This window comes from Hibiscus syriacus, unplaced genomic scaffold (genome assembly GCF_006381635.1).
Source record: "Hibiscus syriacus cultivar Baekdansim isolate YM2019G1 unplaced genomic scaffold, ASM638163v2 tig00116951_pilon, whole genome shotgun sequence".
NCBI lineage: Eukaryota > Viridiplantae > Streptophyta > Magnoliopsida > Malvales > Malvaceae > Hibiscus > Hibiscus syriacus.
This window is the reverse complement of record NW_024063482.1, coordinates 5367774-5394880: the sequence shown is the minus strand read 5'-3', so window position 1 is coordinate 5394880 and position 27107 is coordinate 5367774. Positions and strand designations below refer to the sequence as shown.

The following is a 27107-nucleotide window of genomic DNA, read 5'->3' as shown; positions in this document are numbered from 1 at the left end:
AGAGCATTGCAGCGCTCCCATTGAGACTGCAGCAGTCCTTCATAATCATCCATTCGACATCTTCCATCGACGAAACCAAGCTTGTTCTTGGCTAGAAGCGCGATGCGCATGGATCTGCTCCACAAACTATAATTCTCGACACCGGTGAGCTGTTGCGACACCAACTGAACGCCCGGTGTATCTGATATCATGTTAAATTTGCTAAACAATTCAGTATAATACCTCGTATATTATGAATAGGAATATTACAAATATATATATACAACTTCTAATCTAACTAACTAACTGATAATTAGTTACAACTGAATAACAAAAATAACAAACTTAGCTTCTTAACAGAAATTTGTAGTGATATTCACAAAGAGCTCATGCTACACAAGTCACACATTCAAAACCCTTTTTATTGAGCTTGGTGCAAACCCTGCAACCATTGAACTCGACCATGACCCTAGTGGGAAAGACATGGAGTCGGCTCTTAGAGAGCTCGGGTTCGACCCCCTGGTGCCGACAGTGTGCGTTGGAGGGAAACTTGTTGGCTCAGCAAAAGATGTGATGACCATGCACGTCGATGGATCACCGATGCTAAAGCTGAGAGATGCAGGAGCCATCTGATTATAGTTTCGAATTAATAAAAAACTTGGTCACTGAATTGGCCAACTTAAAATTACTTATACTAACTTTTAAATAATGTATCGGCCTATACATAAAAATATCTTCTATTTTTACTATTAAATATTAACTGTTTATTTTCATTCATTCAATAATAATTAAAATATATAAAACTAAAACAATTATATAATAAAAACATATCACATCTCATATAAAACAAGTTAAACATAATTATGATAGTTACGTCGTGAAAACGGAGATCACCGGATCTATCTGACACAACTAGCTTAAACAGGTGAGCAGGGAGAAGGAGCTTTCTAACCTTGCCACCTTCTCAACCAAAACGTCGCGCCACAAGTATAGTTCGCCGAGGTGGTTGTGTGATCAGAGCCGACTCATGGGGATCGACATGAGCTCTTTTATCTTCACCAAATAATGTATTTAATAAAATTTAATTATATTTTTATAATTTTTAATAAAATATTATATTAATAGTTCAAAATAATGAAACATATTTTTTTATATTTTTATTAGGGTTCAAAATAATAAAACTGTGTGAGATCCGAATATTTCCATTCAATTAATTCTGAGCAGATAACTCTTCCCATCTCGGATTGAATCAACACCGACGGTTGTTTCCGAGCGAAAGAGGAGGTATCGGAGTCAGTGGCGGATCTAGAAATAAAAAATGGGATCCAAAATTTTAATACCCTATTATTTTCTTATTTTTTATTTCTATTAACAAATTAAACTAAATTTAACATTTTTCTCAAAATAATGGGTGTGCAATGGTTTCCCTAGAGAGCCATGTACATCCGCCCCTGATCGGAGTTGGAGAGAAATGAATGGAAATTATATAGAATATAGATGTTCATAGATCATCTTGGAAAACTTCAAATTGGGATTGGTTAAGTTTTTTGTGGGTAAAAAGTGGAGGTGAGAGATGAAGAGCGAAGTCCAGCAGCTGAGTAGAGGGCGCTGATTTCGTAAATCAACAATGATTGCTTCTGCTCTTAGAAGCCACCAGATGACGTTTCTCTAGCTTTAGCATAGGAGTGGAAATGAATTGAGGTTGAACAAATAATACAATATTTGTGTTAGTTTGCTTATTTTTTTAATGAATTTATATTCGTTTAAATTTTTAGTATCATAATCCTATTCGTTTATTTACTTTCGTTTTATTTGTAAAGCAAAAAAAAAATGGTGAAATTACGTCACTAATCTTTAAATTCCTTAGATTTTATAGTTTAAAACTTCAAAGTTTACTTTATAATTAATTTTCTCCATATCTTCAACAACATTTAAAATATAAAAACTATTTATTAAATGAACATACAAATTTTATTCATATTCATTTATTTATACAAATAATTCATGAACAATTCATTAAACAGTCTATTAAGCTCGATATTCAAGAGTCGTGTGATGTGATGTAGAAAATATAAGGTTTAAGCTCATCTTATCCTCCCAACATGTGGGATACATGGGCATGTCTTGTTTTACTCTACAATGCAGTCTTTATGCTTTCGAGTCTAATACTTTACTAGGCATGTTTATCAAAAGCCCAAACTAGCTTCTCATGTTCAAATGTATTCTTACTTGTTAGTGTGTATCCTTTGCTAAAAGAAATGTATTCTTACATACGAATTAATACCAATAAATATAAGATAATAAAACATACAATTTTACTCTGATAAATACAAAATAACAAAATAAATAAATAGAAAATGTTATCATGTTGTGGTAGTCTACGATTTTAGAAATAATTTCGTCCTAATTAGTGTAATTTTCAAATAAATGATCGTCTCCAGAGTTAATATAGTTTTTCATAATTCATACACTCAAAAGAGAAAATTAAAATTCAGTTGATTGCTTTTATCAGGGGTAAAATGATAATCAGAAGATAAATTATTTAGAAGAAGAATAGAAAATTCCAGCAAAATTATATATATATAGTTGTTGATCCCGATTCGATCAGCACAGGCCGACAGTTGATTGTTTCCGATCCCGAAAGGAGGTGTGGGAGTCGTGGAGAATTGAAAGAGGAGCAGATGTTAACGCTCTTAAGTCAATATGGAAATATTGTACTCATAGGCTCTTGAAAATCATGAAATAAAGATTCGATCAAACTTGAATCTCAACTTTTTTATGATCTAAATTCAACACAAGACAAGCTACCTTATTATATACATATCCGATATATATATTTTTTCAAACATATATAACAATGAAAATACGAGTCTTTTAATCTATATATTTGCTTCAAGCACGGCATATAAATTTACCAACCTACACGGTGGTGGACAACCATGGGCGGCCGGCGGGGAGGTTGATTGACGCAGGAAAGCAAGAGGGCTACGGCGATAACCAGTGCGAGGAGAAGTCCCATCACATCCACGTTTAGTTCTATGCAGAACTGCCCCATCTTCTTCTTCTTCTTCCTTTTCTGCCCTGGAGAAACTATTATGCAAATGAAATTTAAAGCCGAGGCCCGCGGCTATGCTACTTCTATAGAGTCAACTCCCTGTATATAAAAATAAGTTAAATTTAAGGTGCAAAATCACGTCTTTTCCTTCACAAATGGACATGGCAATGACTAAGACCAAAGTAAGCAAACGAGCCCACTCGAACCGACTTTTTTATAAAAATAAATAATATGTCAACCTCCAACTCATGTCTCTAAACGTAATCAATTATTTATGTATATTGCCATGTCATCCGTACATCTCATTTTAGAGATAATTCCCTTTAATCCACGTCATGTTAATTTTATTGGTTAAAGAAATTTATTATTTTTTTAAAATTAGTTTGGAATTGAACTTATAATTTTATAAAAAAAATCAAGGGTCTCTAAAAAAATTAAATTTATTTTAGAAGGTCACACTCGATTCTCAAGATTTTCAAAAATTAGTTGAGTTTATTACGTTAATGAATTGATCGAAATATAATGATAGTAATAGTTTTGAAGATTAATATGTAATGTTTTAATGTTTAAGGATCAATTTAGAATGTAATTATAATTTAAATAAATGTAAAATATTTAAAACTTTAAAGAATAATTTAGAAAAAGGATATAGATAGAAAACATCATGTGTAATTGTCACTTCTTTTGATTAGATATGTGAATCGGATTAAAATAATTAATGTGAAAAGATAAAAAGGACAAATACTACAAAAGGAAGAAAGAGAAGAAAAAAACCCAAAACCATATTGAATTTACATATGAAACCAAATTCGATCATTCTCTTAATTAGTATGTAAATTTTAAATAATTACACAATTTAAATAAGGGAAAGTAATTTGTACCAAACAAGCCCAAGACGAAACGGTAGTTGATTTTGGGATAAGAAAAGAGTGGGTCCACTCTGTTGGGTTAGCTGTCTCGGAGCATATTTGGGCCGAAACTATTGTACCTGCCTGCTATTTGTGCTGAGTAAAACTCAACTCGACTCGAAAAATTTATTATTTATACTCGAATTGACTCGAAAATATTTTAAGTTCAAATGGAGTTAAAAAATTCAACTCGAATAATTCAAATAGTTACTCAAATAACTCGAATTGTTTTAGTAATTAGTGGATTGATTTTCATGTTTGAGAAGAGTCCCTCGACTCTGAAAAATATTTGTATCAAAACGTGTTTTAATACCTTAAAAATAGGTGTCTAACGTTTTCTCAGTTGGATTTTTAGGTGTCCACCATTATATTTTTTTTATTTTCTGATTTTTTAAAATAAAAATATTATTTTTTTAAAGAAAAAAAGGGGAAAAAATTTAATATATTTATAAAAAAACCAAAGTTTTTTTAAAATTACAAAATAACTCCAACCCAAAATATGAAATTCACTCATTTTCAGTCACCGTCGGCCGGAGATTTTCGACCTCCATCACCGCAACAACATCTTCGTTGGGACTTCAACAATGACAGCGATGTGGCTCAATATCGTCGGGATCGATCCTAATCGAAGAAAAAAGTGGCTGACGATTGGGTTTTCACCGAAGCTTCCTCCACGGAGAACGGCAACACTGCTTGACGAGGGGACAAATGAATTCTCGGCGTAAGACGACGCTCTCACTAGTGGAAGCGGTGATGGTCACAGCTGGCCGAAGAAGGGTTCGACGGTGAGGGACAATGAATTTTTTTTTAAAAAAATATTTTTAATTTTTAAATAAAAATTTTAAAATTACCAAAGCATGACATGCGTCCTTCAACGGCCAAATTTAATAGTGGTTATGGCTCGGACACCTAAAATGGTTACGATTGTAACGTTAGACACCTATTTAAGGGGGTGCTCACTGTTTGGTTAAAACGGAGTTAACCAACCGATATAAAATTTTGGTCGATTAATTTTGGGTTCAGTGGGTTAACGGTTAATGGTTTTTTCAAAAATTTCGGTTTTGATTAATTCGGTTCGAAATCGGTTAATTAATTGAATTTATTAAATATTTAATATATTATGTATATTATTTAACTTTAGGGGTGTTTGAACTCGGTTTTTACCGAATTAACCAACCAAATTAACTGAATAAACCAAAAAATATTAAATATAAAATTTATAATATATCTTATTTATATATTATTTATAAATTTTGATTAATTCGGTTAACTGATCAATTAACCGAACTTAGTTTGACTCTGTTAAATTCTTTCTAAAAAAATCGGTTTGTTTAACTGTTAATGGAGGGGAAAAAATTGGTTAGTGGAATTTCAGAAAATACTTTAGGTAAACTTCGAAAAAGAGTCGGAGAAACATTTCAGAAAAAAAAATTGAATTTGTAAAGATTATATTATATGTATATATTACATGTCAAAGACGCTCACTAATCCTTTTTTTTTTTCATTTCTAAAATTTCTAACAAGGTTTAGCACTTGAAGTAACGTATAAAGTAAAGCTCAAAGTTCATCTTTAGCATCGGTGGCCAGTGTGATAATATGGTTAGTACCCACAGTCCTTGACCCATCGTGAATGATGTAAAAAAGAAGTTGGTGTTTGTAAAAAAGATGTTTAAAACTCGTATTAGCACAAATCGAGTTCAATAATCAATAATGATAAAACGATATTTACCACGAGTGTTCATGCCCAAATATAATCCATGAAAACGGCGCCGTCTATGTTTACCATCACGTACGATTTAGGAAACTCCATTACAAAATTCCTCTCCCTACGGAAGCGCCAACCATGCGCTCTTTTCTGCCCTGAAACAAAAACGGACGGGAAAAAAAGCAAGCTAAAATGGATGACAATTCGTCTTCTCGAAATTCCTCGCTTTCAGGTCGGTTTTCACGTCTCCTTAGATGTTCTCCTCTGTTTGGTTTCCGAGAAAAACAAAAGGAAAGTTAAGGAAAATGTCAGTGTTGAGTAGAAGACCGTGAAAGTTCCTTTCATGTTCGGTTGATTTTTGAAAATTTTCCATGGCAGGTGCGATTAAAGTTAACGAGATGCGAATTTTGGCAGCCTCTCCTTCCGGTGCCCTTTATCACTTTGGTACAAGTGGGATCTCCATCGCCGTCGCCACCGGCATTACTCATCCCCTAGGTTCACTTTTTTTTGTTGTTGAAAAAAAGTAATTTTAATTTTGCTTCGCTCTATTGATCACTTAATGATTTCTCTCTCCACCTCTATATCTATAATGAATCGAAAAATAAATCTGATGAATTCATCAAATCTGGTTTTTGTGTGGGTTGCGCGGTTGCAGTTAATATTGTTGTTTTATTGAAATTGATAGAACTTTTCTTTCTTAAATTATGAAGGGGGATATTATTTATGTAGTGAGAAGTTTCCCATTTTGCATTCAAGCTAGTTTGACGTGGAAAAAAATAACTAAAACAGGACAAGAAAAAGAATCACGGATAAGGCATTAATGCATGAATATGACAATATATATACATATATTTATGGTACAAAGTATTAAGATGTCAAAATTTATGAAGATATAAAACACGATTGTCACATGAGAAAATGCACCAACATGACAGATACTCAAATTGCCAGGTCTAGTTTGAAAGCTAGTTTGCTGGATTATGGAGGATGCTGCCTCTTAGATATTGTTTATTTTTTCCGCTTAAATGACTGCAAAAAAAAAAAATGGTGTCCTAAGTTTTATTGCACTCATTCGGAATGATTAATAAATAAAAGTCTGAACTTGAAGTAAAAAGCGCAGGGGGGCTGATTGTTCATGAAAAATGTTATAATTTCAGGAGGAACTAAATTGAAATGCTTCAATTAAAATACAGACTGGCCAGATCACACAAAAAGGCATGCAAAAAGAAACTTTTTGAAGTAGCATCACTTTGGCATTGTTGATTAAACCTGTTGCTACTTCTGTTATCTATGTATGTAGTGCAGATGTGGTTAAAGTTAGGTTGCAAATGCAGCTTGTAGGTCAGAGGGGTCCTTTGATTGGAATGGTATTTGACCAATGCTTTTAATTTTATTTTCCTGATGAAGATTATCTGGTTTATCGGATTCAATTGATTTGGCATTTCAATAATTACATGGATGTAAACAGCGACCATTGTTTGCTCAAGTAATGAAAAACGAAGGACCAGAGTCTCTATATCTAGGATTGACACCTGCATTGAACAGGTCTCTTCTATATGGAGGTCTGCGTTTAGGCTTGTATGAACCGTCAAAATATGTCTGCGATTGGGCCTTTGTTTCCAAAAACATCTTGATTAAAATTGCATCCGGAGCATTTTCCGGTGCCATTTCAACGGCCCTTACCAATCCTGTGGAAATTCTGAAGGTAACTTTACACCGTTACAAACTCTGCTCTTTTAAGCTCATTGTGAACATAAGAAATCAATTTCTGCCATTAGGTGCAGCTACAGATGAACTCAGATTTGAGACAAAGAGGGTCAATCGCGGAAATGCGCAGAATCATCTCCAAAGAGGGAATAAGAGCCCTTTGGAAGGGTGTTGGCCCTGCATCGTTTAGAGCTGCTGCCTTGACTTCTTCACAGCTCGCGACATATGATGAATCCAAGCTGGTAAATATCTTAGCATGCCATTTTCAGTTTGAATTGCATATCCAAAAAGTAATTTCCAAAGTTTTTGGATGCATTATTCAATGTTTAATTTATCATGTTTAATTTGAATATCCACTTTTAAAGTTTTTTAAAATTCTACTAATGCGGATATTGATGAAATTGACCCCTCTTGAAGAAGGAATTTACCTGCATCTCGCGTATGATACCTCCCATGCTTCTTTTTTCTCCTTTCTTGGCCCGTTGTACCAATTTAATTGAAAGGAACAAATACTAAGATACTTCAACTTGTTAAGTTAATATGTTGTGAATGAAACTGAAAATTATACCAAACAAGAAACATACGGAAATACAAAGTAATTTTAATTGAAGCAAATTTTTGGTTTGAGAGCAAAGAAGGGCTTACAATTGATAGTTTAACTATCAACTTAATATTTTAGAATGTGCCATTATGTTAGTGAAAGTTTTTCTTTCTAACACAATTTGTTCTTGGATTTTTAATCTCTTAAAGCTCAAGTACAATTGCTGGCTTGGTGAGCACCCTAATTACAGCACCCATTGACATGGTTAAAACCCGTCTTATGTTGCAACAAGAAAGTGCTGTAAGAAACTATAAAAATGGGTTTCACTGTGCATATCAGGTACAGGATGGGTTTAATTTCTAGTGGTTTTTATTAGTTTTTATATCTTTTACTTTTATATGTTCCCTTCTTCATGGTTTGTATTCACTAGAATCGTTAAGCATCCAACCTAAAATCAAACCGTAATAGGTGGAGGACTCGACTTAAAGAATATAAGAACATACGAAATCAGTAGTTAATAGACGTGGGACGATACAAACTAAGAGTTAGGACTCCCCTCATGTGTAGCTCAACAAGGGCTCAACATATGGACCACCACATTGAGAGTTGTCAACCTCACATGTGGTTAGCAGGAGCAGCGGAATGCTTTCGACCTAAACCATTTGGTAGATGTAGAGGGGCTCATCTTCATTATATGACCTCGGGAAATTCAGTTCTTGATAGATGTAGGATAGTACCTCTAAACAACATAGCATTGGTGTTGGGGCCAAATTGGCGTCACCTTAAGTAGAATCAATGCCTTTCCGCCTTCAACTTTTCATGTTATCCAGAATTTAAGTCTTATTATATTGAAGATTCACAGCTGCTACACCACCAAGTTTGGTCTCTTGTTGGATATTCTATTGTTATCTTCAGCCCTTATATTTTTGAGGTGCTAGCCTTTATTTAAAATTTTAATGTGAAGCGACCTTTAATTATGAATAACAACTGGACTGATTTTCTTTCCAATCCATTTCTATTCCTGGTTTCAGGTTCTTCGTACAGAAGGCCCCTGAGGACTTTACAAAGAGTGAGATTTACATAAATTTCCGTTCTTTCTTTTTTCTTTTTTATGCATATAGAGATACATGCAATGTCCATATAACTTGGCGAGAAGCTGTAGAGTTAGTTGCTGGGAATTTACTGTTAAATATGACCCACCAAGGACCCGAAAAAACTTGGAAAGAATTGCTTCTTCTTCTTTTACATTGATGTTAAACATACTTAATTCCGGATAGGGATCTTAAATTTTCATCAGGGCCTTTGCCACCTTTGCAAGATTGGGTCCACAAACTACGATTACCTTCATGCTCTGTGAGAAACTGCTCAAGCTTGTGGGATTGAATGCAATCTAGTGGTTTGGATAGTTCATTTTCAGTTACAATAATACGGAAATGCCACAAAGCAGCCTAATTGCCAACAAATGCCATTTTGAGGGAAGGTATGTTTTAAACTAAATTTGTGTATTCCATGATTCAGAATTTCATATCACTATTCAATCATAGAAAACCAAAATTTTAGATTCAGGCGCCCAGTGAAATTGGGCTAGACTTTACCATTCATAAAATTTGTTCATCAATTCTTTTTTTTTTATGGTGGGATTTGGCTATATATTTATGAAGCCAAATTTGATGTTTTAGTCACTATTTTTAGAAACAAAAGGGCGTACTTACAGTTGTGGGTGATTTTTCCATCATGATGTTCATCCCTTGTCTGTTTTGGTTTCTGAACAGTTTAAGGTATTGTACAAGGAATGGTTTAAGAATAATTTATGATTATTACTTATGATGTCCGGATTTTTTTTAATTAGTCATATTCGACATTGGTATTGATATATATATATATATATATATATATATATATATATATATATATATATATATATATATATTATAATCGAGCATTTCATTCCTTAGACCAGCGTAAAATGGGTGTTTGGTGCTTTCCCATGTTATGATTCCAATAGAATGTGATTCCTTGAAATGTGATTGAGGGGAATTTAATTATTGTGAAAGTTATTTTACCATGTTTGGTATACATTAAAATTTATATGATTGGTCTATTGGGATGAAATACTGAATCTTTAAATATGATTAGGGATTCAAATCTTGACATTGTGAATGGAGTAAACTGAATTGTGAACAACTTCAATATCAGCTTGACATGTCAAAAATGATTGGTCTAGTGGGATGAAATATCGAATCTTTAAATATGATTAGGGATTCAAATTTTGACATTGTGGATGGAGCGAACTGAATTGTGAATAACTTCAATATCAGTTTGACATGTCAAAAAAACCTTGCATTGAATACATTGAAGTCTCCAGCAATCAACCAAGGGCAAGATCCAATTCCTCTGGAAACTTGCTGAAGATTTACCCATAAACTTTTCCTTTTCTTCAGCTTCATACATTCATAGACAACATGATTGAAAAAATCTTTATCCCACTTTGATTGTTAATGTTTACAGTGGGACTTGTACCCACAATCTCTCACTCCGGAGGCGAGCGCCTTATCCATTAGGCCACGCAAACCTTGTGTAAGAAGTAAATCTCTTTTATAAACCAGAAAAATAAAGGTGTCGTCTTGACATATATTAAAACATGAATACAATATTATTAACGGGGCTGGTTCAAGTGATAAATAACTTAATATTATTTAAACAGATTTCGAGTTCAAGGTTTTTTGCATGCAAAAAATTTCTGTTAGGAGAGTCGTCTACCAAAGTCAGGTGTGCGACGTGGATCTGTCCGGATTAATCAGGGCAAAACCTTAGAACCGAGAGGGTAACAAAAAGAAAATGAATACAATATTATCAAGGATAGATTGAGAGATGTTGAGATGCGGTCTTATCATCTGAAAATTCTAATTTTTACATAATTTATATATTTATATATTTCTATTAATGATTTAATTTCGTATTCCTAAATTTATAACTTAACCCCTTAAATTTCTAATATAATTTTTAAAAATTTATATTAATCACCTAAACTTTTGTGCCCAACCTTAAATATAATAGTCTAAAGAAAAAAAACCCTAAAATTTTAATTCCATATGTGATTAACACTTTTTTACTAAATTTTGTAAGTCAGTGATTTCACATCAGTAAAGATGACAAAATTTAAAATACATTACTGAACAACAAACTTTGTAGTTTCTAATTCTATTTGAGAGTTAAAATAACTGAAATTAATATATTGGTCTAATTATGGTTTTAGTCCCCGATTACTTTGATTGGCCAGGGGCACAGGAGTTAAGCATTGACCTGATTCTCCTTTCCACCTAATTGTTGTGTTTAATTTAGCCCTGCATCGGCCTGTGCTGCTAACTGATTCCCAATATGCAGCATCCCCTACCATATCTTAGTTTGGATGATGCTACTGTTCAAAAAAACTCGACACGTAGGTTCAAACGAGCTTAAATGCTTCGATTTAGGGATTTCAGGGTTATAGTGTGCATAAGTGTTATATAATTACATAATATAAAAGATGTGAAAAGAGAGCATTAGCAAAAAATGTGAGAATGATAATGATATTTCTTAGCAAGATAGCTTTAATTCCTAAAATAACACCAGAAAACAAAACTGAACTTCTTTCAGGATGAGAATTCTAAAGCATGTAAAGCTAAAACAAGTGATAGAGAAACGAGCTTAACTAGTTTATCTTCTTCCAGTAATCCTTAATAAAGGAGAGATTATACCCTGTATTTCCTGCAAGGAATGCTGTATCCTTAGCTCTTCCTCGATTGACCGCTTAAGATTTCGAATATGACCCTTCAAAGCATCTGAATTTTGAATATCTTCGGCCCTCATTTCAATAACCTTCTTTGTCAACCCCATCAACAAACTAGAATACCTTGGCATTGTGGCATTCTTACTCAAAAACATCAACAATAACCCGAGCTCGTCAATGTCCAAATTCGATACACATTTCAATAACTTCTTCCTTGTCACCAACTCCTCCATTACAGCAATCACGTTCTCCCGGTTCTTCTTATTCAAAACCGAAACCAATGCATCCTTATGCCTAAACTTCTTCAATAACTTATCATGCTCGGCCAGTTTGATCTTCTTATTTCTCATCACTAAATAATCCCCTTCGGCTGGCTTCTCACTCTGTCCTCTGTGAAAATACCTAAAATACCTAGGCCTCAAAACTTCAGGTTCCGATATACTTTCAAAACCCAAAATATTTCTTCTTCCTCCACTCTCCACATTCTCCTTCCCTTTCCTTCTCCCTGCAAATATGATCCCATTCGATGTTCCGATCACTCTAGTCCTACAGTCAGGCGAAAAACTAACCGACATTAGAGGAGCAGGAAATCGCATCGAATGGGTAACCTTCATATTACCATAATCAAAAACCTTCATGTAACCATCTAAACCAACACTCAAAATCCTATCTTCCATATATTCATCCCCACAATTTTCCTTCCTAGTTCTTCCAACACAAATCGATGTAACAGTTTTATTGTGACTATCCATCGAATGAATCATCCTCCCGCCCCCAATCAAATCCCATATCTTCACTGAATTCCCACCAGCAGTTGCAATTAATCCACCCGAAGGCAAATAAATCACATCTTCCACTGGTTTCCCATGGTTAACTTCCAAAACCGACTTCGAATTGTCCACTCTAACATCCCAAACCTTAACAGTATGATCATAAGAACCAGTAACGAACAAATCAGAACTTACCGGACTACAATCACCGCACCGCACGTAATCCTTATGGCCCAGCAAATCCAAAACCACGCTTTCTCCAGCAACATCCCATAATTTAACGACAGCATCGTCACCTCCGGACAGCAAATGGAGCTTATCGACAACCGGGTACTTAATGAACCGAACCGGGCGGGTATGAGACCGGAGTCTACGAAGTGGGGTCCGAGTTTTGACATCGAAGACTTGGATGAGACCGGAGAGATCGGAAGCGGCTAAGAGGAGGCCGTCGGAACGGAATGAAAGAGAAGAAACGACGTCGGAGAAGGAGATGGTAGATGAAGGTGAAACGTCGCCGTCAGAGAGGGAGAGCGGGGAGAAGAGGGAAACGGTGGCGGAGTAGGCGGCGGCGAAAGGATGGGGAGGCGAAGGGGAAAATGAAAGGGAATAGATGGAGGAGACGAGGTTAGGGATTTGAGTGGATTTGAAAGAAGACCAGTATTTGGATTCTGGAGTTTGGGGTAGGGTTCTTGGCTTGGATTTTAGCTTTGGTTTGATCAAGAAGGTTTTCGAGATTGTTGATGTCTGTTCTTCTGCTCTGATTTCTGCCATTTTCGCTTTGCTGTAAAAATGGAGGTTTCTTTGTATTTAGGGTTTAGGGTTTTGGAACTTCGCTGTAATAAAACGATGAATATAAAATAATTTTTGTTAAAACATGCTCTAAATCCCTGTATTCTCCATAAATTTAAGATTTATCCCTTTTACTTTTATTCTCAAAGTTAGTCCTATATTTTTTAATTTTAAATTCGATTGTTAACACCATAATTAGTTTGTTAAAATTATTGATGTTATATTAAAAAATATAAAAGTACCTCCACAATCATATAGAAAAATTGCCTTTGTGTTGAATCTGGATTTAGTAAAAGAATTTTAATATTATAAACAATTAAACTTAAACCTTTTTTTAAAAAATAAATAGTTAAGGGATACTTTTAGAAATAATAATAGAAGGACTAAATTCCATTCATACAAGAACTTTGAACATGTTCAGGTAAGCTACGCCATTCATCACTTAATCTTATTTGCTCTTTTATTTTATTCATTGTATATTTAATTTTTTTTTAATTTCATCAATGAATTTTATATATTAATTTTTTTTTGTCACTATTGTTTTTTCTTTAACACCGTGATGACATGAAATTTTTTATTAATTTTTAAATTGCCATGTAAGTACTATTAAATATTTTATTGATAGTTTTTATTTTTAAATTTTTAATTCTCCACACTGTTTGAAGTCAAAAAAGACATGTTAACACCTCCACCCGCTCAACCATCATTCAACCGAGCCTCCATTGCCGTTCCTTTGGTTGCCTTGTATGAAAAAAAATCATATATTATACTCGAGATTCACTGCAATTTGCTAATATGAATGCCCTTTCTTCGGAAGACATAAACCAAAATCTTCTTACTGGACTGATATTAGCATTAGCATCCTAAGAGCCCTCTGGTTGTATTGAAAAAAGATGAGCTTTTTCCCTGATGGTTCAGAAGATGTCACATCTATCTCAAGACCCACAACTTATTCAACAGTTTACGTCCCTGCAACTTGTTTCTATCTGGGTTTCTACCGGATTTCTATCCAGGTTTCAAGCAAATCAGCCAAATAAGAGCCTGCAATCGCATATTATTCTTATACTAGTACCCTTTCTGGTACCTACATAGGCTGCATTCCATTCCTTTTCCTTGCCTGCATCTGTCGTCTTCTTTTAAAGAGGTAATTCTTGGTCTTTCAACTAACCCAAAAAGAACTAGTTACCAATCAAAAGAAAAAAGAACAAATGAGATAGTTGAAACCAAAGCCGCATTCACGATCTTGAATCTACCATGAATAATCAAAATAAGATTACTTGCTCAAACAAATAATAATAAAAAAAAACACTCATCGTTATATATCTGACGAACTTTCCAAGTATTATCATGCAAATGTCCAGGCCATTCTTACAACAAGCTTTGATTTTAATTCTCATAGTTTTTTGTTTGGTTTAGTAAAGATTTGAACTGAGGATTGAAAAGGGAGAGGAGAGACTTTTATTTGATATTTGTATCAACACGAATAGTGACCGGAGGAGCACGGTGATATACGAAAACAGTGGACTCGTCGTTAGATCAATGGAATTTGAGACGTTTTTTCAGTTAAATGGACATCGGATTTGCATTTAGAATGATGAGAAGCATTTGGTGTGAAACTTTGGTAGCCATTAGACTCCGATGCCGGTGGTCAGGTGTCAATGGTGGTTAGAACGACGGCCGGCGTGGTGGCTAAAATATGCCTTTGTTTAGGTTAAGGAGAGAAAATAGGAGAAAAAGGGAGCAAGAAGAAGCATAAAGAAGGAAGATGGGAAAATGAAAAAAAAAATTATTTAGTTGAAATTTGATTTTTTTTTTGTAGTAATTCAAAACTACGTAGTTTTAATTTTGATTTTCATGTCATGACGTCATTAATGATTTAACGGTAGAGTGATAAAAAAAACTTAATGTATAGAGTTCAGTAATGAAATTGAAAATATTAAAAGTGCAGTGAGTGAAATAGGATAAAGAGTAAAATTTAATGATGAATTGTATAATTTAACCAACATATTTTAATGTAGACCCTCATATTAGTTCTCTCTTTTCAATATGTAGTGTTGGGCTTAAACATAGTTATTTTATGAGTTTGTTTATGGTTTTAGCTTTTCTATTATACTTGAATTTAAAATTTAATTCCTTCTGCTTCAGAAAACCACGACTTGCTTTTTTTATGGTAAACTGTATAAGTGATCACTGAATTACTTTCAGTATGGATCATTATCATCACGTTTGATGTATCATATTATAATCATCATTTTGTTAAGGTTTATATCATAAATAAGTACATAATAAAGTAGACCATCTTTTTCATTTAATTATTTAAAGTATTTTTGATCAAAATATATACTTAACTTTTGGTTAAAATAGGTACCAAAAATATTTTCTGGTTAAAATAGGTAGCTAAAACATTCAATCTTTACCATCTAGAGTACCTAAGGTATTTTTTAACTAATGTCACATATCAAGTTTTTTAGCATTTAGATGAAAAAGATTGAACATCTTAGGCACCTATTTTGATTGATTATATATGTACTTCAACAGCCTCTATCAGATGCATTCGGGCTGCTTATGCACAGAAATGGTCAATGGGAATGGACTCTTGCACCTGGAGTTTCCCCTTAACCAAGGTACCAGCATGCTACAGTTTCCTGTAATTTATGTTTTTCATTAAACCATAACACAATAACAGTTTTCTGATGTGAGATGCTGTTTTGATTGATTATATATGTACTTCAACAGCCTCTATCAGATGCATTCGGGCTGCTTATGCACAGAAATGGTCAATGGGAATGGACTCTTGCACCTGGAGTTTCCCCTTAACCAAGGTACCAGCATGCTACAGTTTCCTGTAATTTATGTTTTTCATTAAACTATAACACAATAACAGTTTTCTGATGTGAAATGCTGTTTTGATTGATTATATATGTACTTCAACAGCCTCTATCAGATGCATTCGGGCTGCTTATGCACAGAAATGGTCAATGGGAATGGACTCTTGCACCTGGAGTTTCCCCTTAACCAAGGTACCAGCATGCTACAGTTTCCTGTAATTTATGTTTTTCATTAAACCATAACACAATAGCAGTTTTCTGATGTGAGATGCTGTTTTGATTGATTATATATGTACTTCAGCAGCCTCTATCAGATGCATTCGGGCTGCTTATGCACAGAAATGGTCAATGGGAATGGACTCTTGCACCTGGAGTTTCCCCTTAACCAAGGTACCAGCATGCTACGGTTCCTGTAATTTATGTTTTTCATTAAACTATAACACAATAACAGTTTTCTGATGTGAAATGCTGTTTTGATTGATTATATATGTACTTCAACAGCCTCTATCAGATGCATTCGGGCTGCTTATGCACAGAAATGGACTCTTGCACCTGGAGTTTCCCCTTAACCAAGGTACCAGCATGCTGCGGTAAGTTGATGCCATTACTATTGCATATAGTTGTTTTGGACATAAGATTCAGTTTTTATAGTCCTGCATCGCTTTCTTGCTTCGAAAACAGTCGGCCTGATATTTTCTTTCTACCAGGTTTTTGTTGGCGCTCTGTTGCATGTTACTGGAGGTGTGCTTAGAGGAGGTGTGCTTAGAGGAGGACGTGCAATAGAAGGTGAAGAAAATGTTACAGGTAAGCTTTTGCTTCTCGTCTTGAAATAATTGTCTGAAGAGTGTGGTGTTGTTCATATCTCAAATAAGTTTATTTCCACTATTCGCTTTACTTCGTAGTACTGGATACTGCTGCTGGAGTATGGTTGGACAGGAATGGGCTTGTGACTTCCTCAAAGAACACTAAGGGACATGTTGAATATGATCCATCTTTGGAACTTATGCGCCGTTGTCACCATGTGTATGCATCTGTTGGTGTTCGAATATTTATTTATGGTGGGGTTAGAGGAGGTAAGGAAATGGTTGTGCCTGAAATTTTGTGCGCATTTCTCTTACAGATGTGTAAGTGTGTAACTGCTCTGCTCTTTGTAGTGACAATGCGTTTAGCTTGCTTTTGAGTTTTTTGCAAAATAAAAGTTATAGATTTAGGTCATTTATCTAATCCTGTGCGTCAATTTCTAGTCGTGTATGCTTTCATGCTTAATTATTTTATTTTCTGCAGATACGCTGTTAGATGATTTCCTAGTTGCAGAAAATTTGCCATTCCAGTCTGACATGAATTCGCCTATATTATCCCCCAAGAGAGCCTCGAATTTGTCCAGCCCCAGATTTAACCAGCTAACTAAAGCTCATTTGGTACATTGCAAACTTCAGATGATGGTCAAGAGTTCTCTTCATCCGCTAGCTTGAGGTCTGACTCAACATTTCTCTCACTCATACATGAACACTGTGGGAGTACTGATTGATGATTAATCTTTACCTTATAGCATGGACACAAATTCTATGGAGAAACTGAGGGAGGCTTCTGCTTCTGAAGCTGAGGCGGCAAACGCCGTATGGCAAACTGCACAGGCTGCATCTGCTGTTCCGGAAGAGGAAACATCCGTCTCTGATGACAACTCACCTGCTGCCGCTTTCAGATGCTAGCGATAATGAGGCTGATGTTCGCCTTCATCCTCGAGCTGTATGTATACTTCTAGTCACATGGCTGTATGGTTTTCTAATTGTCCAGCTACATCATTCTAATGCTTTTTATTTTTTTTTCCACACAAGTTGTGGTCGCCAAAGAGACAATTTGGACCAGTTTGAAAACGAGAGCCGAAGGATGATTCCTTCTGATAATGACTTATCCTACCCTACCAAAAAGTTTGCTAGACAAAGGTCTCCGCTGGGCTTGCATAAAAGGCAAGCGGAATTAGTTAGTTTTCTATTAGAAACTTCTTAAAACATCGTTTAATATCTACAATCATTTTACAGGTCATTTCTACATTGCTTAGGCCCCGGAACTGGAAAGCTCCAGTAAATAGGAGGTTTTTCTTGGATTCTTATAAAGTGGGTGAGCTCTGTTATGCTGCTGAACAGCTATTTATGCAAGAACCCACGGTCCTTCAGTTAAAAGCTCCAGTAAAAGTCATCGGTGATCTTCATGGACAGTTTGGTGATTTAATGCGGCTATTTGATGAATATGGATTTCCTTCAACCGCAGGAGATATTATGTAAGTTTGATACACTTTCTGTCCATACGAATCGATTAACTCCTTGTCATAATCGTAACTTGAGGCCTATAACTGTTGCTTCCTATTATGATATTACTGGTTCTGAAAGTTTTCCTTTAAAAATTATGTTTTAGGTACATCGATTATCTGTTTTTGGGAGATAATGTTGACCGAGGACAGCACAGCTTGGAGACAATTACATTGCTTCTTGCTCTTAAGGCAAGCTCCGGACTAAATGAGCCTTAAATTTGACTATGACTGCAACCTTGAGCTGTTTAATTAATTTGATTCCTTTATCCTGTTTGTTATGATTGTACAGATTGAGAATCCTGAAAATGTTCACTTGATTCGTGGAAATCATGAGACTGCTGACATAAATGCACTCTTTAGCTTTCGTATTGAGTGCATTGAGAGAATGGTCCGTATGAGTATGCACATGTGGGTTAATTATATACCTTCTCCGAGTAAAGTGTGCTCACTATTATTTATTTGTTAGGGGGAGAATGATGGTATATGTGCATGGACTTGGTTCAATCAACTATTCAATTATCTTCCGCTTGCTGCTCTTATCGAAAAGAAAATCATTTGCATGCATGGTGGCATAGGAAGATCTATACATTTGGTTGAACAGAGAGAGAAACTTGAGCGACCGAAAACAATGGATGCAGGATCCATTAGTTTGATGGACTTGCTATGGTATGTATTTTTTGAATCTATCAATCTGTTATGGTTCGAGGTAAGTAGAAGAGAAATCGAGAAAGTAGGTAATAGGAATAGAGAGAAATTTGAGAGATTTCAGAGAAGGAAAAACTTGTTCATTCATAACATGAGAAAAATACATCATCACAACTCGTTTTTATTTAGTTACAATATACCAGAATCTTAAGGATGCCAGCTGGCTGTCATTTGTAACTGAATCTAACAACTTTATTCTTTCTTCATTTGTTTTGCAGATATGGACTATTGGGCTTGATATTTTAATTTCTTTGGGCCGCTCTTGTTGCACCAAGTCCACTCCACTGATAATCTGCTCCAGAGGGTAAGTTCTCTTCATTCTCCTCACGTGCCATAATCCCCAATCCTTCATTCTCAATCCCTAACCCTTGTCTCATTTCCCCCAATTCTTCCTCACCCTCTTCGTGTTCTCGCCCTTCTCCTCCCACCATGACAATACCCACCCCTCGAGAGGATCCTTGTCCCCAAGGATCAAAAGATGGAAACTGACCACAAAGTACTGAGTAATCTTCCCAAGTGTCATGCGAGGCGTCCAAGTTAGTCCATCGAACGAGTAACTGAGTAATTGGCCTGTTGTTTCGATTAATAATTCTTCTACCCAAAACTTGACTTGGTTCAATGCGAAACTGACCGTCTTCATCTACCACAGGAGGCTCTGTCGAGGATGTTGTTGCTGGCCCAATATGCCTCTTCAACATACTGACATGAAAGACTGGGTGCAACCGAGAGTTCTCTGGTAATTCTAACTTATACACGACTTCTCCGATTCTTTCAATAATTTTGTATGGCCCATAAAACTTAGCTGCTAACTTCAGATTTTTTCTCAGGGCAAGGGATGTTTGACGATAAGGCTGCAGCTTCAGGTAAACCTTATCCCCTACTGCAAAATATCTTTCTGTACGTTTTTTATCTGCCGGTTGCTTCATCCGATTAGCAGCTTGTTCTAGTTGTTCTTTGACCATTTGCCTGATTTCTTCCATGCTTTTCATTGCCAAACCATTGTAGGAGGCTTATAACCATAGAGAGCCTGAAAAGGTGTTAGGTTTAAGGCTGTGTGATAGGTAGTATTATACCACCATTCATCATGAGCCAACCACTTAGCCCACTGTTTAGGTTGCAAAAAACATAGGCCTCTTAGATATTACTCAAGACATTGATTAACCCTTTCTGTTTGACCATCTGTTTTAGGATGATAAGCAGTACTGAATAGGGTTGTAGTACCCAACTGCTTCATTAGTTCTCTCCAAAAGAGACTAGTGAATGTTTTATCCCTATATGAAATAGCCATTTTAGGCTGACCATAAAGCTTGTAGACATTGTCTAGATATAGCTTAGCAACCTCAGCTGCAGTGTAGGGATGAGACATTGCCATAAAATGGTTGTATTTTGTGAACTTATCCACCACAACCAGGATACAATTTTTACTTAATGAAGTAGGTAAACCATCAATAAAATCCATAGTAACCACCTCCCAAGCTTGTTGAGGAATAGGTAAGGGCTGTAGCAATCCTGGTTTAGATACATGATCTACCTTGGTCTGTTGACAGACTGTACAACATCTGATATATGTAGCTACCATAACTTTAAGCCCAGGCCAGTAAAAATATGATCTTATCCTCTGGTAGGTTGCTTGAATCCCTGAATGACCTCCATGAGGAGAGTCATGTAATACTTGAAGAATTTGAAGCCTTAGAGACCCAGTAGGACCAATGTAAACTCTGCCTTTAAATCTTAGTATTCCTTTGGAAAATTTCTAATTAGGATCAGTATTGGCATTCACAGTTAAAACATTAATCCATGCAGCAGCCAATTTGTCATCTTTATAGTTGCCTTCAACTTTTGTCACCCAAGTAGGAATGATTAAAGTAGTCCCTATAGCCAACAGTTGGATATGATCTTCCTATTGCCTAGACAAAGCATCTACTACCATATTTGACTTACCCTTTCTGTATTTAATGGAGTAATCAAGCCCCAGTAATTTAGTCAGTCCTTTTTTCTGAATTATAGTGGTCAGTTTCTACTCCAAGAGATACTTTAGAGGCTCATGATCAGTTTTAATAATAAAAGGCCTACTCTCTAAATAATGTCTCCACTTAGAAACTGCTAATAAAATAGCAAAATACTCCCTTTCATAAATGGAGAGGGCAGTATGTCTAGGACTGAGAGCCTTACTTAGATAATCAATAGGTTTGTCTTCTTGAGATAACACAGCACCAATGCCTCCTGAACTTGCATCAGTTTCTAAATAGAAACTCTTAGTGAAATCAGGTAATGCTAAAACAGGAGCAACACACATAGTCTGTTTTAGGTTTTTAAAAGCAGTCAAAGCTGCAGAAGACCAATGAAAACTGTCCTTAGTAAGCATTTGAGTCAAGGGCTTACTTATGGAACCATAGTGTTTAATAAACCTCCTATAGTAACCAGCTAAGCCCAAAAATCCACGCAGAGACTTTAAAGATTTAGGAAAAGGCCAATTCTTCATAGCTTATATCTTAGTAGGATCTGTTGCAACACCTGCTGCTGAAATAATATGACCAAAGTACTCCACTTAGGTCTGTCAAAAAAAAAACACTTGGACAGTTTAGCAAATAACTGATTTGCTTTCAAAACCTCCAAAACTGATTGCAAATGAGTAACACGCTCAGCCATAGAATTACTATAGACTAGTATGTCATCAAAGAACACCAAAACAAACTTTCTAAGAAATGATTTAAACAAATCATTCATTAATGCATGAAATGTAGCAGGGGCATTAGTAAGACCAAATGGTATTAGCTTGAATTCATAATTCCCTTGATGAGTTCTAAATGTTGTTTTGTAGATATCATTCTCTTTAATTTTGATTTGCCAATACCCTGACCTTAAGTCAATCTTGCAAAAATAAACAGCACCATATAACTCATCTAATAAATCTTCCACCACAGGAATAGGAAACTTATCTTTAACTGTCAGATTATTCAATTGCCTGTAATCAACACAAAACCTCCAAGTCCCATCCTTTTTCTTAATTAAAAGGTATGGAGAAGCAAAGGGACTCTTGCTAGGTTGAATAATAGAAGATGATAACATTGTAGCAATATACTTTTCTACTTCAGTCTTCTGGTTATGAGGAAATCTGTAGGGCCTCAAATTAATAGGACTAGAACTAGGTTTGAGGGGAATAGCATGATCATGAGTCCTTGTAGGAGGTAATCCCTTAGGTTCATCAAAAACAGAGTTATACCTCTGTAAAAGAGGTTTAAGAGCTGTAGGAACTGACTTAGGAATTTCAGTCATACTCAACAGAACCACATGCCCTAAAATAAATGCCTCAAATGCTGTCATTTTTAACAAAGTAGCACCTGAAATCTGCTGCAAAAGTAGTGAAAGTTATTGTCCCTGTATAACAATATTTTCACCTTGATACTGAAAACTCATTGTCATTTGATTGAAGTCCATCAAAATTGGACTAAATAATTTCATCTAGTCAACCCCTAAAACTATATCACTGCCTCCCAATTTAAGAAGTCTAAAGTCATGTATGAAATAGTGCCCTTGCATCTGCCACTCCACCTTGTTGCATCTAGATGAACTATAGAGCTGTTGGCCATTAGCTACTGTAATAGCTAAAGGGTAGGGAGTTAGAACTTGATTTCCAACATCAGCCCATTCTGGTGTCAAAAAACTGTGTATTTCCACTGTCAATCAAAATATTCAAAGGTCTACCTTGTATTGTTCCTTGAATCCTCAAAGTATTATGACTAATACAACCAATAATATCATTCATAGATATCTCCAAGTTTTCCTCTTCCTGTAGTAGCTGCTGGTCTGAATCAGTAGGAACAGATTCTGTAGAAATAGAATTTTCCTCTTTAATCATCATATTGAGGTTTCTTGTTTTACATTGATGGCATGGTTGAAATTTTTCTCCACACTTAAAACAAAGGTTGTTTTGTCTTCTGTAATCAATGAGAGTCTGTTTAGTATTGGAATTTGGTGAGGATTTAATAGGCAGTGAAACTGAATTTGGCCTGGGAGTATTAATGGGGTTTGGGTAGGGTGGGATTTTAAATGAAGGTCTCAACCTTCTATTTTCAAACTCCACAGACAACTCATAGAGCTTAGCTTGTTTGCATGCCTCAGATAAATTTTTAGGATCTAGAGCTTTCACTCTATGTTTGATGTCATCTCTAAGCCCACTTATAAAAAGTGACACAAAAAAATCCTCACTCAAGGTAGGATTTTGTAACAACATGTGTGGTTGTAACTCCTTAAACCTCTCTTGATAGTCTTCAACAGATCTTTTTTGTGTAAGCTTAGTGAATTCCTCCACAATGTCAGAAAAAGACCTATCACTGAATCAATGGCACAAATCAGCTTCAAACTCATGTCAATTTACATGATGCTTCTACATAATATAACCATCAAACCATATTTCTGCTTTTCCTGTAAGATACATAGTAGCCACTTCTACCCTTTGATCTACAGGATCATTGCATAAGGAAAAATACTTGAGACACTTCTGCAGCCACCCCCTAAGATTTACCCCATCAAAAAATGGTAACTCTATTTTGGGTCTATGCCACATAGTCCCTAAACTGCTAAATGAACCCCCTAGTCCCCTGTTTTCAGTTTCTTATCCCAGGATAACAAGTCTATTATTATTGTTTTCACCCATTTGATTCTCAGGCCTATAACTGTTCTTAAGGGCTAAACAAACATCATGCTTATCCTTCAAAATCCCAGGTTCATCAGTTTTATAAGAAAATCTAGATTTATCCTTAACTACAATCACCAAAACATGATTTTTCTCCCCATTTTTAGAGCTATTAGGAGTGTATACCTGATCCCCTGTAGACTGCTCTTGTTCACCATTTCTGCCAGTTAAGATCTTCAGTATATCTTCAACATAACTGTGATTCGTGGTCATCCTTGTCTCAAGTGCAGTAATCCTATTTTCCTGAGTCTCCCACCATTTAGGTGGATTAGTCTCATTTTGACATTGTTTTACCAAAACAGCAAGGTCTTCAATATGTTTCTGAATTTTAGCTAAATCAAATTCTGCCATAGATTGGTTCTTTTTTGGCATGCCCTCAAAAATTTTTTTTTGCCAAAATCGTAGCTCTGATTACCAATTGTTATGGTTTGAGGTAAGTAGAAGAGAAATCGAGAAAGTAGGTAATAGGAATAGAGAGAAATTTGAGAGATTTCAGAGAAGGAAAAACTTGTTCATTCATAACATGAGAAAAATGCATCATCACAGCTCATTTTTATTTAGTTACAATATACCAGAATCTTAAGGATGCCAGCTGGCTGTCTATAACATCCTCAATACTAGGTTATTGATCAAATTGTAAAGTTTCAGAATTTGGTGACTAGAGTAGAACCATTGATTAGTTCAATGATTTATTTGGAAGTAAATCATAAAGTTGTTAGTAATTATAAGATGAATTTAAGGGCAAAAGGGTCATTTGACAAGGAAGATTTTTTATTTTCCTTATAAGATAAGGAAAATCACGTGGGAAGAGAGAAAATATTCCAAAGTTCTCTTATCTTATCTTCTTCCTTCTTCATACGTGAATGCTTGACTCAAAGGTGAGTTTCTTTGTTTGCTGATTAATTATTGATTTTAAGGTTGGGTTATGATCATTAGATGATAATTAAGCTTAAGGAAAGCTTAATTTGTTCTAAAATAACAAGATGAAAGATATAGAAGAGATTAAAGAAAATGAGTTTTTAGATGAATTTCTGGAAAAGAGTTAATAAGTGAAATTTGAGAAGGAATTTGACTTGTCATCACTAAGAATAAGAAATATATGAAGTTAGAAAGGATTAATAACAAAGTTGAAAGTTTAGTAAGATTCTTAAATTTTAAGAATCATGATGAGATATGGAAGATAAAGATGGTTTACATGGATATAAGTTGGTTTAAGTAATGGTAGATGAATTTAATGACATAATAGGGGCTTACAATAGAAGAATTGATGATTTTCGGGCTTAAAATACAAATTCTAGTCAAGGTGATGCATATTCAATGTGCATCGATGCACTCTTTAAAGAAGAAACATCGAATGCAATTGGTGCATCGATGCATAAGGAGTGCATCGATGCATCCCTTTAAAATGAAAACATCGAAGGTGATTTCTGTATCGATGCATGGGTGGTGCATCGATGCACATGTTAAAGAATGCATCGATGCACTGTAGAATGCATTGATGCACTTCAAGGGGAAATTGAAATAGACATTTCTTTTGGTCTAAGAAATGATAGATTAGAGTATATCAATGGGATACTGATATGTATTAATGTATGATTATGTAGATATCAAACATGAACAAGTTCCGGAACGAGTATCAAGTTAAGATTCGATCAAAAGAGAGAAAATCATAAAAGTGGATTGGAACTTAGTGAGGCCAAGGTGAGTGCATATTCGATAGTATATGATAGATGATGGAAATAAGACTTGCGACAAGTCTATTTCCTATAGTGTTGCGTATGAATTTATGAATAGTAACTTGTGTTTAATATGAGTGTGTGTATGCTTGTTTATATAAATTGATTATGTGCTATGTGAATATGAAAATGATCTATATGCATATGTAATATATATGATATACTGGAACTTATGTGAACAAGAGATGAAAATGATATACATGTTATATGAACACATGAGAAGTGTTATAAGATAAGTAACATATGAATATGAAATCATATGAACAGTGATATGTACATGTGAATATGTGAAATGAATATGCAGGAAAAGTTATATGAACTATGTGATAAAGGTATGAAAATGATATGTCTATGAGATATAATAGGTGATTCTTATGTGTGTTAATATGTTTGATATGATTACATGATCATAATATGTAAACCATGTGATAAGTGATATGTGACTATATGAAATTATGAGACAAGTGATTAAGTGCTTAAGAGATATAAGTAATGAGATAGGTGATATGTGAAACAAATGAGAAATGTGATAAGCCATACGAAATAATCTACGTGATTACATGTAATATGTAATATATGCTATATGATATGAAATATATGCTTACACATACATGTGGTATGTGACATAAGAGAAAGAACAAGTGATATGAAATGTTATAAATTATAATGCTCATGTTATGTGATATGAGAGCTAGGAGTATAGTTGGCATGCCAAGAGTCAAGGGTTTACCTATGTCTTTCGAGACATATGAACAGTTTACCTCGGTTCTTCGGGACCTATGGACAGTTGCCGAGGTTCTTTATGACCTCTAGATAGTTGTCGGGGTCTTTGTGACCTCTGGATAGGTCCTTCAGGACATTTATACGAGATGTGGTGACAGCGTAGTGATGCACAACCTCAATGTACTCACATACCTTAAGTTCTCAAAAGTATACATGGGCTAATAAAACAATAATATAAATATATTGTACGTGATATGTGTAGGAGTGATATGTTATGAAAAATGGATTATAAAGATTATGGGATGCTATGTGTGATTCTTGGTGATATGAACTGTATTATATGATTGATATGATGATGTGTATATGATTTGAAGGAGTCATATGTTGATAAAAAGATTAGGTATAATAAGGTATGATTAAAGGATATAAATGATAATAATACGGATTATAGAATAAGATTAACGATGGAAATGATGAATAATGGGTATATGTGTACAGTTGATTATATGGGAAATTATATTGTTGTGTATGATAGCATGAGATGATATGTACATGCATGTTTGAGTAGTTAGAGTTACTTTTATACGTTAATGCCTCACTAAGTCATAAACTTAGCGTGTGATTGTTTCACACGTAGGTTACAGAAGTCAGAAGAGTAAAGAGCAATGTGGAGCAAGACAGGTCAGTTCCTTACCAAAGGTCAGATCAGAAGAAAGGTAAATAATATGTATTTTAATATATGAAGTTCTAGTTGGCATGTATTTAAAAGAATATATTGTATAAGCTCTGAATGGTTCTGTAAATGTTTGAATAAGTTATATGTATAAAATTTTAAATTACTCACTATTTTATACAAGTAAATATTTTGAAAAGTCAATGTGACACCTC

General features: G+C 34.9%; 1 protein-coding gene, 1 non-coding gene and 2 pseudogenes across 2 annotated transcripts; 2 read left to right on the top strand and 2 right to left on the bottom strand.

Moving 5' to 3' along the window:
- Positions 1 to 5721: 5721 nt before the first annotated feature.
- On the top strand, positions 5722 to 9531 carry LOC120188720 (annotated as a pseudogene).
- An 863-nt stretch (positions 9532 to 10394) lies between these two features.
- TRNAR-CCG lies at positions 10395 to 10467 on the bottom strand. The gene has a single exon. It is a non-coding gene; the product is annotated as a tRNA-Arg (tRNA).
- A 984-nt stretch (positions 10468 to 11451) lies between these two features.
- On the bottom strand, positions 11452 to 13243 carry LOC120189112 (protein SLOW WALKER 1-like). Its single transcript, XM_039192448.1, has one exon. It carries the CDS (start codon positions 13203 to 13205, stop codon positions 11592 to 11594), a length of 1614 nt encoding a protein of 537 aa, XP_039048379.1. The 5' UTR covers positions 13206 to 13243; the 3' UTR covers positions 11452 to 11591.
- A 3889-nt stretch (positions 13244 to 17132) lies between these two features.
- LOC120188527 overlaps positions 17133 to 27107 on the top strand; it is a 30482-nt pseudogene continuing 20507 nt past the window's right edge.

Coding starts and splice junctions, on each gene's coding strand:
- LOC120189112 (XM_039192448.1), bottom strand. CDS start 13,205: ATGGCAGAAATCAGAGCAGAAGAACAGACATCAACAATCTCGAAAACC.